Here is a 12599-nt window from a genome sequence, read left to right as displayed (position 1 = left end):
TTTTATCTTCTGATAAAAGGAGGATCCCAGAACTTACTTTTACTAGTAAATGTTTTAGAAGTCCTTCAAAACTCCTATCAAGGTTGAGGAAAAAACAGTTATAAGGGGAAAGGAGTTGAGAATACTTGTCTGGCTTATAATCATGCATGTTTTATTATGAATGCATGGAAGCAAAATTACCTACAAGGAAAAAATCCCTGGCAATTTCACATGGTTCAACATAATTAAAAGGAGCAATAGGTTGAGAGAGAAATTGATCAAGATTTGAGAAAATGGTTCTTCAAAATTGGCATGGATTGGGAAAGTCGTATGCTCAGGCCAAACTGCAGTCTCTCTCTGTTTAGTGGGACCACTTCACATTGATCATGAAGACACCATCAATATATCATCATTAAAAATGAATAAATACCACAGGTTCTCTGAACTGTAAGAACTTAGGATGGACAGATGACTTAGTTCACCAGTCTGTTTATTCATTCACTCAATAACCATTCTTTGAATGCTTTCCACATGCCAAATATTGTACTAGTCACTAGGAAAAGGTGATAATCTCTAAAGTCAAGAGGAAACGAGAGGCACGTAAGTAATCAAGTGCAGTAGAGTATACACACACACATACACAGGTTTCACCTGGGTACATATACACATAAAGGAGGGACCAAGCTGGGAAGAATGCAAAGAAATCCGAAAAACTTCCCCAAAAATGTCTTAAAAGTTGCGTGTGATTTTCCAAGGCACATCCAGGAAAGTAGAGAAGTACAGGGAGGTATAATCCAGCATGCATGAAAACATGAAAGAATGAAAAACTCTGGTGCTTTGGACAAAGGGTTAAGAGTTTGAACAGACTGCAACAAGCAGTGTTTGCATAGATAAACAAACATGGGGAAGGTAAAGGGGGGGTGGGGGCAAGGAGGAGCTGGAAAGCCATGGTAAGAAGTACAGACTTCCTCCTGTAGGCATAGGGAAGTCATAGAGGACATCTACAGAGGGAAGAACAATGTTGATCCTGCATAGTAATATTACTAGGACTTCAGTGGAGACAATGGAATGGACTGTGCAAGAGTGGAGACAGGGGCACTATTTTAAAAACTAACACAGGAAGAAGATAAGACCTGGTCAAAGCAAGGAGCAGTGGCCATAGAAAGGAAAATGACATGGAAAGGAGCAATAGACATGGCAGAAGGGAATTAATTCTAGTGATTCCTTTCTTGGATAAGGAATAGGATCACTGGTTTTACATTTCTCTCCAGTAGGCATACTGGAAGAGAAATAGGCTTTGCCAGTTACCAGGGCACACTGGAGCTGTGTGAGGAGCCTATGACAGAAGGCAGTATTTGTGGGATGGAAAGGAGGGTTGGCAGAGAAGGGAAGGTCACCTACAATCACAATGGCAGCTAATATCTGCTGAGAGTGGCAATGAGTCAAGCACAGTGCTCAGAGCTTCACATGGATCATCTCCATGAAACCTCATTTTACCTTAGAAAGGTTTAGAGAATCATCCAAGGGAATAGCAAACAAGTGGCCAGAGCTGTATTTGAATACAGGCCATTGGACTGTGGGCTACCAGTCATGAAGCTATCTAGCCTCCCAAAGACAAAAAGAAAATCTCCAAAGAGGGTGATGGCATGGAGAAGACAAATGAGAAAAATGTACCAGAAGGAAAGGAAGAAAAGGCAGTGTCCAATACCACAGAGAAGTGAAACAGGAGGTGAGAGTGAAAAGGGTTCCCTGGACTTAGTAATGAGGAGGTCTTTGGTGGTGGGAAAAGCCTGATTGGAGAACAGTGAAAAGTGAATTGCAAGGCAAAACATCTCCATGAACTCCAATTTTACAAATATGGGTTTTTTAAAAAAAAAAAAAAAAAAAAAAAACATGCTTCTAAAAGCTCACTTAAAAAAAAAAATAACACTTTATCCAGGGTCACCCGAGTGGCTCAAGTCAGTTAAGCATCTGACGCCTGATTTCAGCTCAGGTCATGATCTCATGGTTCCTGAGTTCAAGCCCTGCATCTGGCTCTGTGCTGACAGTGCGGAGCCTGCTTGTGATCCTAGGTCTCCCTTTCTCTCTGCCCCTCCCTCATTCTCATTTTATCCCTCTCTCTCTCTCAAAATAAATAAATAAACATCTAAAAAACACTTTATCCAGTTTATAGGCTATGAAATTGCTAGTAGATAAAGAGGTTAAGAAGAGGCTAGATAAGAGAGATTTGCTTAAAAATACATCTGACCTGGGACTGGAGGAATTGAGGTAAAAGATAGAAGGAAGAGGAATACCCTCAGAATCTCAGCTACTCTATGAAGAAATAACTGCTGGTTGTATTTTTAAGAGCTTTCTAGAAATTGGGAAACACGTGCTACATTCCACATGATCCGAGTCATTGTCAAAAGCTGGCCAAAGCCACGTAGTGGTAGTAACGGACCAGATGTGAGTCAGACATGAGTCACAAGGGCAAAGACTTTGTTTGGACATCCTGCCCAAACCCTATCCCTGCCCACACAAAAGTGTCTATACTGGGCAGATGTGACTTTCCATGACTCATACCAGAGGGCTTCTCCCTCTTCCTGTAGTACCTACTGGCCTCAAGTTAAACATTTATACCTTACCAAGGTTAACTCCAACTATAAGTAGGTACTGTTCCCTTCACCCATTCCCCAGTCTGTCCTCAATTACCTTCACTCCTGGCCACTAATGCCTTATCAAGGAAATTATTATATATCCTTAGACGATATATGGCCAAAACATATAATTCCCTCTTCTAACTCTCACCTTCAAAATTATCCACTCTTCTAGCTCTATAATTTTGTTGGCCTTTTTTTTCATTTATTCTAAATGAGCAAGTTCTTTACCTTCAAAGACTAGGCAGGCCAAAATAAAATGAATAAAATTAAACCAAAACACAAGTGAAGGGTTGCTTTTCTAGACAGAATTTAAAGAAACAGGAAAACAACACAGAAATAACTTCAAATTTAGGGTTGCCTGGGTGGCTCAGTAGGTTGAACGTCTGATTTCAGCTCAGGTTATAATCTTATGGCTCACGGGTTCGAGTCCTACATCGGGCTCTGAGGCTGACAGCCTCAGATTCTGTGTCTCCTCTCTCTACCCCTCCTCCACTCACACTCTTTCTCTCTGTCAAGGAAGGAAGGTTTGAGGTGTGGGAAAAGATAAGAATTAGTAGGGGATTTGTTGAATTTGCGTTCTTTATAAAATATTTAGGAGGTGCTGTCTAGTAAACAGCAGGGTATATATGCTCTTTCAATCCTCTTTCATCTCTATAGTCTTTTATTTCTGTATTATTTCTCTTCCTACAACTAAAAATGGTTTGAGGCTAACATTTCCTACCTCTGTGTAGGACCAACCTTGTTTGTTAGGTTTCTGCCCCTTGTTTAGATACAAAAGGAAATAAAGTTGTGAATCCATGCACACTCTGCTCTAATATGAAAAATCTATATGCTTATTTTCTGAAGCATTGGTGAATAAATTGGTTAGTAATATAGCTTTTCAATTACTGTTCACAGAATGCCCACTTGAACAGTTAGGTAAAATGGAACCCCACATACCCCCATACCAAATGTGTATTCATTGGAAGCTAAAGCATTTGCCCACTCTAACTAACTCAAGGCATCACAATTATTGACAGACAGTTTAGCTTTCCATTTACTGATATTTGCCAAGGGAAGGCATTCTTATCCTGGTGGGGAAGTAGTCATAGTCATGGGAGTATTAAAGAAACAACAAAAACCTAAATCATGCTGACAAAGCCTTTATTTTGTTATCCAAACTTCTTTTCTACCTCTGTGTATGTAACTTAAACTATTTATGTGATATTTTCCCCCTTAAACTTGATTTTAAGAAAGGGTCAAAGGTAATGGTCTAAGGTCAATTTAAATTTAAGTCTCTGAATTTAACTTTCACTTTTTGTTGTTAAATGTTTATTTATTGAGAGAGAGAGCGCGTGCGCGAGTCCTTGCGCATGTCCACACTGCATGGGGCAGAGAGTGAGGGAGAAAGAGAATCCTAGGCAGGCTCTGCACTGTCAGTTGGGCATTTAACTGACTGAGCCACCGAGGCACCCTGAACTTTTACTTTTTGTGATGGGATTGGAGCAAGGGTTAGAATTAGAGCTTGAGATTTTATTCTGACCCTTCCTCAAAGAAAAGACAAATCAACCACTCAGTCAAGCAAGCCACTCATCCTGAACCTACCCAGACCCTTCACCACCAACTACCACATGCATCCAATCTGCCCACTCTCTCCGACAGTCCCCTATCTAAAGTTCCAGCCACTGCCTACTTTAAGTCTTTTAAGATTTCACTAGGACCATAGCAGTAGACTCCTAACTGGTCTTCCAATACCCAGCTTCTCTCTCCTTCCCTTCCTCAACCCTTGAACCACCATGAGGTCTCTGCAGCCCTCAAATGCAACATCACACTGGCACCAAGGTTATTGTTGCTAAGTGTAAATCTAATCATGGTATACCCCAACTTACAACTTCCTGACATCTTTCCTTACCTACAAAATGATTCCTATTCTTAAGCTCTTTCTGGCATCTGTTCCTAAGACAGAGCTCCATCTCCCCACCTGACTGCAGCTTCACTCAAGCAATACCATACTGCCTGCAGGTCCTGGCCATGCCAAACTCCTTTATACCCCTGAGCATTTACTTTTGCTGCTGTTGCCTCCACATACAGCATCTGACTATATACTGATTTCCTCCTTGTCACATCTAATGCCAGCTAAGTAACCTCAATTTTTCTCTTCTGTGAAATTGAAATAGTATTATGAGCACTAAATAATGCATACAATGGACTTGATAATGCTTCTGTATTATCCCTAAACTTTCATTCCATTTCCTTTTTTAATTCCCGTGTCTAACAAATACCTGGCACATAGTGGGAACTCAAAACCTTCATACATTCACGAATGCATGCATGAATGGGAAATAAAGAGAACAGTTAGGAGCAGGTGTTGAAAAAATTGATACTAACTGGAAAATGCATTAATTCCAATAAATCAATTGAATATAGGTTGACATATTATATAAAATACTGAATTAAAAGGCTGGGTCCAAAAAAAAAAAAATAACACACTTAAAACAAAGGTTTTAGGAGAACAAATTTTTGTAAAAGATCAACTAATGTGTTTGTTAAGTTATAGAACAGTATACAGGTTATCTGAATAAAATTGTTTTCAGAAACTGATCTATAATATAAAAATATTGTTATATTTCTACCATCTTAAATTTCTAAGTCACTAAAAAAAGAAAACCACAGATTGCGCAACTGTCGGTAGCTTGCTACCTCTGGCCAAGGGTACCAGATCTAGATAAGGGAATAGATTAAGGTTTGCTGAATGCCAATGAATTGCTCAGGAGCTTGCAAAGTAGCCAAGCATTTTTGGATCTAGTTCTTCCTCAGCATGCAAAATGTAAACAAGAGTTAAAGGAATCAGGAACTGAGACACTAACTCAAAGCAGTATAGACCATAGGCAAACAGGTAATCCTGACCAAGGATCCCAAGAAGGATCACTACAGAGAGATCTGATCTTAAGACGAATGTTAGGAAAAGATGCAATCAATATCTGATTGACCCCTCTAGCATGAAATGCAGCTCAAATTTATTTATTTACATTTGATCCTGCTTGTCCTTTATAAACTGTCACAGTACAGTGATTTGAAACCAAAAAAGATTTTAATTTTTTAAAATGTTTTTTATTTATTTTTGAGAGAGATAGAGACAGCATGAACAGAAGAGAGTGAGAGAGAGGGAGACACAGAATCCGAAGACAGGCTCCAGGCTCCGAGCTAGCTGCAGCACAGAGCCCTACGCGGGCCTCGAACCCACAAACTGTTAGATCATGACCTGAGCCTAAGTCAGATGCTTAACCTACTGAGCCACCCAGGCACCCCTGAAACCAAAAAAAATTCTAATCAAACCTTGCACAATTTAGGAGAAATTCTAATCTCCTTGCACAGGAGAGAGAACTCTGATGTTCATGAAGTTTCTAGTGAAAAATTGTGTAGCCTGATTTTGCTTCATGATATGCCTGCTGCTCTAAATTAACCTTTATTAACAACATTATAAATAAAGGTAAGTTCAGATTAGTCAAAATCTATATTTTTAAAGTTTTATTCTCATAAATAAAATTATAAATATAAAAGACTTAAATTGAATTAAAATGTATTAAATGGAACATTCATCTTTGAAATACATCCAACTCTTCTAAACCAAACAATAGAGAAGTACAGAATGCACTTTTAAGTACCTAAAATAAATTAAAATATCCATGAAATAATTTGGCTCTAGCTAAATAGTGGTATTTTTTAAAAACCTGCATGAGCAAGTAAAGCAATAAGAGAGAAATAGGTCAGTGTCCAGTTTAAGAAACCCAACACAAAATATGGTTAAGTTGGACTAAGAAAATAACCGTAACACCTAAATTAAAAATTCACACTTATATAATCATAAGCTGACTGTTGCAAAGGATGAAAGGATTCAAAAAATATTTTACTATATATAAATAACTCAGGCAATTAATAGCTCTTTGGCCATTCCTTAGTAAGTATCTTGAGCTAACTTATACCCGAATTTAGCACAGTAGAAAAATGTTAGTGGTCTAGTAATCATAAAAATGCATCATTCACTTAGCAAGGTTTATTCTAAGATAATATGAATGTTGTGGTTTCAAACCATATAAATCTAAAACCATTCAAATGGATGATTTCAAAGATATAAAAAAAAAACACTGTCCGGGAACTGTTTACATGCAGGTACCTTTGTAATTCAGATTTTTCTTGTAGGTCATGGAGAAGACACGGTTAATCAGTGTGTTACCTTTGAGATAGACTGGGAAGCCTCATGTTAGACTACTTCTCTCCAAAATAGCAGTCAGTGGGTAGACCCCCAGATGTCTCAATGCTAGTGGATGAGGACAAGGACCAGAAAGAGAAAGGCAGAGCTCAAGTGGTGGTTCTTCCACAAACACCTCCAGATCTGAATGTATTCACCCAACACGACAACATCAATCAGTTTTTATGTAGTTCACAGTAGCTGTCATGGCTTTGTCCCCCTAGACTGACACCATCAGGGTAAAATTTAACAAAAAAAATTGCATGGATAAAAAATATTAATATAGGGGTGCAGGGGTGGCTCAGTTGGTTAAGGGTCTGACTTTGGCTCAGGTCATGATCTCGAGGTTCATGGGTTCGAGCCCTGCGTTGAGCTCTGTGTTGACAGCTCAGAGCCTGGAGCCTGTTCGTGGATTCTGTGTCTCCCTTTCTCTCTGCCCCTCTGCTGCTCATGCTCTGTCTCTCTCTCTCTCAAAAATAAATAAAAGCTTAAAATTTTTTTAAAAATATTAATATAAATATACACAAGAGTATAAAGTATTCCTAATATTTGTTTATAGAAAAAAGAAACTCCAATTATCTATCGAAGATCAATCAATGCTTTCTCATTAAATTCTTAACAGGACCATCATGCCCAGGAGCTACCTATACAATTGATTCCTGGATCTCTGCAAACTGTGATTGGCAGGGTGGTCCCAAGGTCAAATAAAAAGACAAAAAACACCAGTATGGAAGGTATAGCTCATAAACATGAAGAATAACTGCTGTGGGAGGTGACATTTTAATTCTTCACTAAATAAGAGACAATATTTAATGATACATTTTAAATTGCTGCAATGTGCATCTCTATGTCTCCATCATCTGATTTCACTACTCTACAGATGGCTGCGGAGTGGAGGTCTCTGGCTTCCAAAACCACGGGTCAACGAAACTACCATAGAAACCATTTGAAACCTAACACTGAAGCTACTTCAGCTTTCCTACAATTACACTGGAGACCAAGGGAATTTTTTTAACGGTAAAAGTGCAATTCCTTAACGTGGGCATTCTGCACACCATCAAATGTAAGTATAAAAACAACAAAACACTATCCTAATAGTAAACATTTTAACAAAATGCTTGACTTCCATGGTTTTCAAGGATAACTAATAACAGAGTTAGTGCAAAATTCAACACTGTAGCTTTCTTAACATTACTTGTAACTTTAATGGTGATCAAAAACCGTGGTTTGACAGAAAACAGTCCTGGTGTTATACTGTGACAGAGATCATGCACATAAGTTTGCAATATAAACCACCATTCTCCCAGGTTATATATGTATAGCAGCTTTTACACTTCTCATTATTTTAAATTATAAATGTCCACAATTGGAAAGATGTGCTCCTTTATGCTATCTGGAATCTACATAATTAAAAGGAATTGATTGAAAAACTTCAGACATCACTGGGTAAAGTTACAAGAGATTCAAGAAACAGCCGAATGAGCAAGTATAAAGGGAATTATTCTTTGATGCTTGTTTCATCAACATTTACATCACCACACCAGCATGTCAAGATAAGAAAAGTAATTTCCAATGAAGGAAAGTTAGTTCCACATAAAAGTATCCTTTATATTGGGAAGAAGCTAAACCAAAGTTTCCACTTGAAGTAATAGGAGAATCAGTTTATTATAATATTTCTTAAGCGCAAAAGAGGAAGTAAGAATGGAAGCACTGTGCAAATTTAATGAAGTTACCAAGTCATCATAATCCTCCCATTTTCTCTTGGAAAGAACCATGAAACCTTATTCAATTCTGATAAGAGTTTTTGTTTTGTTTTGTTTTGTTTTTAAATAAATGAAGAGTATAAAAAGAGGGCTTTGTCTGAGCAGTTAAAACACTTATTTAAAAAACAATTATCTGAAGGGAAAAACACAAAGCCATCTGGATGCTGACAAGCCAATCAGATCGCCCGAGATCTGTAAAATTAGTTTTGAGGTGGAGGTGTCAGCAGTGATAGTTTATTCAAAAAAGACGGTACAAAATTGTCAATTTTTAAAGCCTGTTATATAAGTCAAACTATGCTTTTCTTTCCTATACTTTTTGAATGTGTATTTATTTTTGAGAGCGAGAGCGCGCGCGCAAGAGCAGCGCAGAGGCAGAGAGGAGACGCGATAGGAAGCGGAGGCCAGGCTCGCGCCGACTGCAGAGTCCCACGGGGGCTGCAGCTCACCAACCCCTGAGACCACCGCCCAAGCTGAGCTCCAGTCGGATGCTCAACCTCGGGGCCATCCCCGCGCCCCTTTCCTGCAATTTTGATCAACGTTAAGACCGGCGGGGGGGGGGGGGGGAGGCTAATATTAGGTAATCGAGTTCTGAAACAATCCCAAAGCAAGTTCAACTTAGAACTCGTTCCACGAGTTCGTTACTTAAGAAAAGCAGCTCTTCTGTTTAATCTTTTGCGTGAAAAAAAAAAAAAAAAACAACTGCCTACAACTAACAATAAAACTGGGCTGAGCAACTGGGAAAAAACTCACTAGAGTTCTACTGGAAAAAAAAACCAAGACCCACTCATTGTATTAAAATAATACAGGAAATGGCAGGGAACGGAAAGGAAAGAAGGAAAGAAGAATGAAGGGGAGGAAGGGAGGGAGGCAGGGAAAGAAAGAAAGAAAGGAAGAAAGGCGCTGGGCTCACATGACCTGTACGTGCTGTTCCAGCTCTGGTTCTAATTTTAGCGGATCTTTTGATTGGGGGGTGGAGGAGAGGCGCACTTTTACATATTCACTCACGAAAAGGGGGCGCACACAAATCTGGCCACGTCACCCGCGGCAGCGCCCCACCGGCGGCCACCGGGCAGGTTCCGGCGGGCGCTCTGCGGAATACGCCGGGGCACAGGGAAGGCGGGGGCGGGGTAGGGTGGGGTGGGGTACGGTGGGGTGGGGTGGGGTGGGGGGAAAGCAACGAAAGGGGAAACAGGAAGGGTATCCCAGACTTCTCCAAGGCAGATTTCGCTTCCTCCCAAACTTTTTTTGGCTTTCGGACGAATTCTACAACTCCCCTGACACAGCTTACAAAGTTGGCAAATGCAAGGCGGCGCGGGGGCGCACGGTCCTACCTGTGCCATGGCGACTGCTCAGGTCAGGAAAAGGTGATGCAAACCTGTAAGAGAGGAGAGACACGGCCGGTTTAGCGAGCCGCAGACCGGCCCTCCCCGCGCCTCCCCCCTCCGGACCGAGTCCCCGCTCCGGCTAGGCGAGCACTCCCCCGCGGGTGACAGAGGGACCCTAGGGCTCCGAACCTCCGGGACAGCCTGGGGGCGCGGGACGGCGGCGCGCAGGGCAGGGCAGGGATGCGAGCGCGGTAGGTTCCAGGCAACTGCTCTCAGCCCACTCCAAGCAACGGAAACACCACCCGCCCCGCCCCGCCCCGCCCCGCCCCGCCCGCGGCCTGCCACGGGGCCCGGGGCCCGCCCCTCCCCCGGCCCCACTGCGCCTGCGTAGGGCGCCCCTCGTCCCAGGCCTCGCAGACTGGGTGGGGTTGGGCTGCAGCCGTGTTGGAAGCGGCCGGAGGCGCGGCTCCGGAAGGGCCGCTGGACTGCCTTGTCGTCGCGCAGCGGGGAGGGCGTGGGGTCTCTGGCCAGGGCTCTGGGTTTGGGGTCACTGGGGCCTCTCTTCTCTCCGTGGCTGCAGGGAGGGTGGTGGCTTCGTGGAGCTGCTCTGACATAGCGTGGCTGAGTCGAATTTTTGCAAGGCGAGACAAAGTCACTGAGGCCAAGGACAGTGAGTCTTTCACCATGGTGTAGAATAAGAGTGAAGTTTTGAGGGGTATTTCCCAAGTTTGTTTTTAAGTAAACAAATAAGAAAGTTACAGTGGTTGCTTCCTAGATAAGACTCTCTCTTGAATGTATATAGCTCTTTGGTAGCTTATGAAGAATTTTAAAACCTCTGCTTAGGTCAGTTCCTATTTTACAAACCAGCCTAAAATTTTAACAAAACTTAAATTTCACGGGGCACCTGGGTGGCTCAGTTGGTTAAGCATCCAACTTCAGCTCAGGTCATGATCTCATGGTCCAGTCCCTGAGTTTGAGCCCCGCCATCGGGCCCTGTACTGACAGCTCAAGCCTGAAGCCTGCTTCAGATTCTCTCTCTCCCTCTCTCTCTCTGTCTCAAAAATAAATAAAACATTAAAAACATTTTAAAAATTTCACCTCTGCTCTGTATTCATTCAACATAAACTATGTAAGTACATGAGAGAGAGACAGAGATTAGCTCCAAGATATTGTGCTAGGCTGGTACAGAAAAAGCAAAGATAGATAGTGTCCTTCATAGACTTCCTCGTGTTGGGGATGAAAGGCAAGAAGGCAACCTTGCAACACTAGACTGGATAAAATATTCTCAGATGAGAAGAGCAGTGCTGTGGAGATTCAGGATAAGAGATTGGAATCTAGTCTGCCTTGGGGAATAAAGAAGAGGTCTTTTTCCCCTTAAATGGAGAACAATTGTGATTCTTGTATAGAACATCTCATTATCTGGGGCCCCTGGGTGGCTTGGTCAGTTAAGCATCCAACTCTCCATTTCTGCTCAGGTCAGGATCTCATGGTTTGTGAGTGAGAGCCCTGCATTGGGTGGGCTCTGTGCTGATAGTGTAGAGCCTTCTTGGGATTACGTCTCCCTGTCTCTCTGGCCCTCCCTCACCTGCTCGCTTTCTCTCTCTCTCTCAAAATAAATAAAAATAAACTTCAAAAAATTGTAAAAAAAAAAAAAAAAGAGAGAGAGAGAGAGAGAGAAAACATCTCATTTTCTTTCACCTGTTAAGCCACATGCTTAATAGGCCCTGACAAAGTCCCCGCAGACTGATTTTTTACTGGATGGAAAGGCAAAGCTGAAAATTTTGTGGAGCTTGCAACACAGCTCAGAGCCTGGAGCCTGTCTCAAAGGCTCCCCTTTCAGCTTGCCTTTCCCCTTGTCTGGGAGCCTCTTTTGAACCAGTCCAACATCTCTGTGTGGCCTCCAGCTCCCACAGCATTCTTCACAGGCCCATACATCTGAAGGCAGCCGTTTCTCTGCATCTTTCCCTCCTCACGTGCTCTTTGCTTTCTCTCTGCCTTTCACCTCCAGCATTCTTTTTCCCATACATGTCTACTTGAACTCCATTTCTTTTTTTAATATAAAATTATTTACTTATTTAAGGGGGGGAGAGGGAGAGAGAGAGAGAGAGAGAGAGAGCGCGCGCACATGCGCGCGAGCAAGTGGGGGTGGGGCAAAGAGAGGAGAAAAAGAATCCCAAGCAGGCTCAGCACCATGAATGCAGAGCCCCGATGGAGGGCCTGAACTCACAAGCCACAAGATCATGACATGACCCAAAACCAAGAGTCAGACACTGAACCAACTGAGCCACCCAGGAGCCCTTGAACTCAGTTTCCATTTTCCCCTCTCTCACTTCTGACTCTCAGAGTAATGCAATTACATTACACCTTCTTGATTTTATAGGGAAATGCCCATCATGGGTTGATGACTTGCCCAGTGTCCTACAGCTAAATAGTGGTAGAAATAATGAATAGAAATAGAAATAGAAATAGAATAGAAATAATGAATTATTAGATCCAGTTGACATTTCTTTCACTTCTAGTCACATCAATTTATTCAAGTCCTGCTCTGGATCAGGCACAGTTCTAAATGCTGAGGAAAAGATGATGTAGTAAATGAAACAAAGTAAGTCATACATTATGGTGGAAAAGACAAAATATCTATTATGTCAAGCATAATGCATGCTAT

General features: G+C 41.8%; 1 protein-coding gene across 1 annotated transcript in view; it reads right to left on the bottom strand.

Moving 5' to 3' along the window:
- ANXA5 (annexin A5) overlaps nucleotides 1-10233 on the bottom strand; it is a 30941-nt gene extending 20708 nt beyond the window's left edge. The window contains exons 1-2 of the mRNA XM_039241609.1: nucleotides 10124-10233; nucleotides 9941-9984 (exon numbers count right to left, since the gene is read on the bottom strand). Of these exons, the coding sequence (XP_039097540.1) occupies nucleotides 9941-9949 (9 nt within the window). The 5' untranslated portion in view covers nucleotides 9950-9984; nucleotides 10124-10233. The remainder of the gene's footprint in view (nucleotides 1-9940; nucleotides 9985-10123) is intronic.
- Between the last annotated feature and the right edge of the window lie 2366 nt (nucleotides 10234-12599).

This window comes from Hyaena hyaena, unplaced genomic scaffold, assembly GCF_003009895.1.
Source record: "Hyaena hyaena isolate Hyena2069 unplaced genomic scaffold, ASM300989v1 scaffold_198, whole genome shotgun sequence".
In the NCBI taxonomy this organism is placed as follows: domain Eukaryota; kingdom Metazoa; phylum Chordata; class Mammalia; order Carnivora; family Hyaenidae; genus Hyaena; species Hyaena hyaena.
This window is presented reverse-complemented; position numbering and strand designations above follow the sequence as displayed.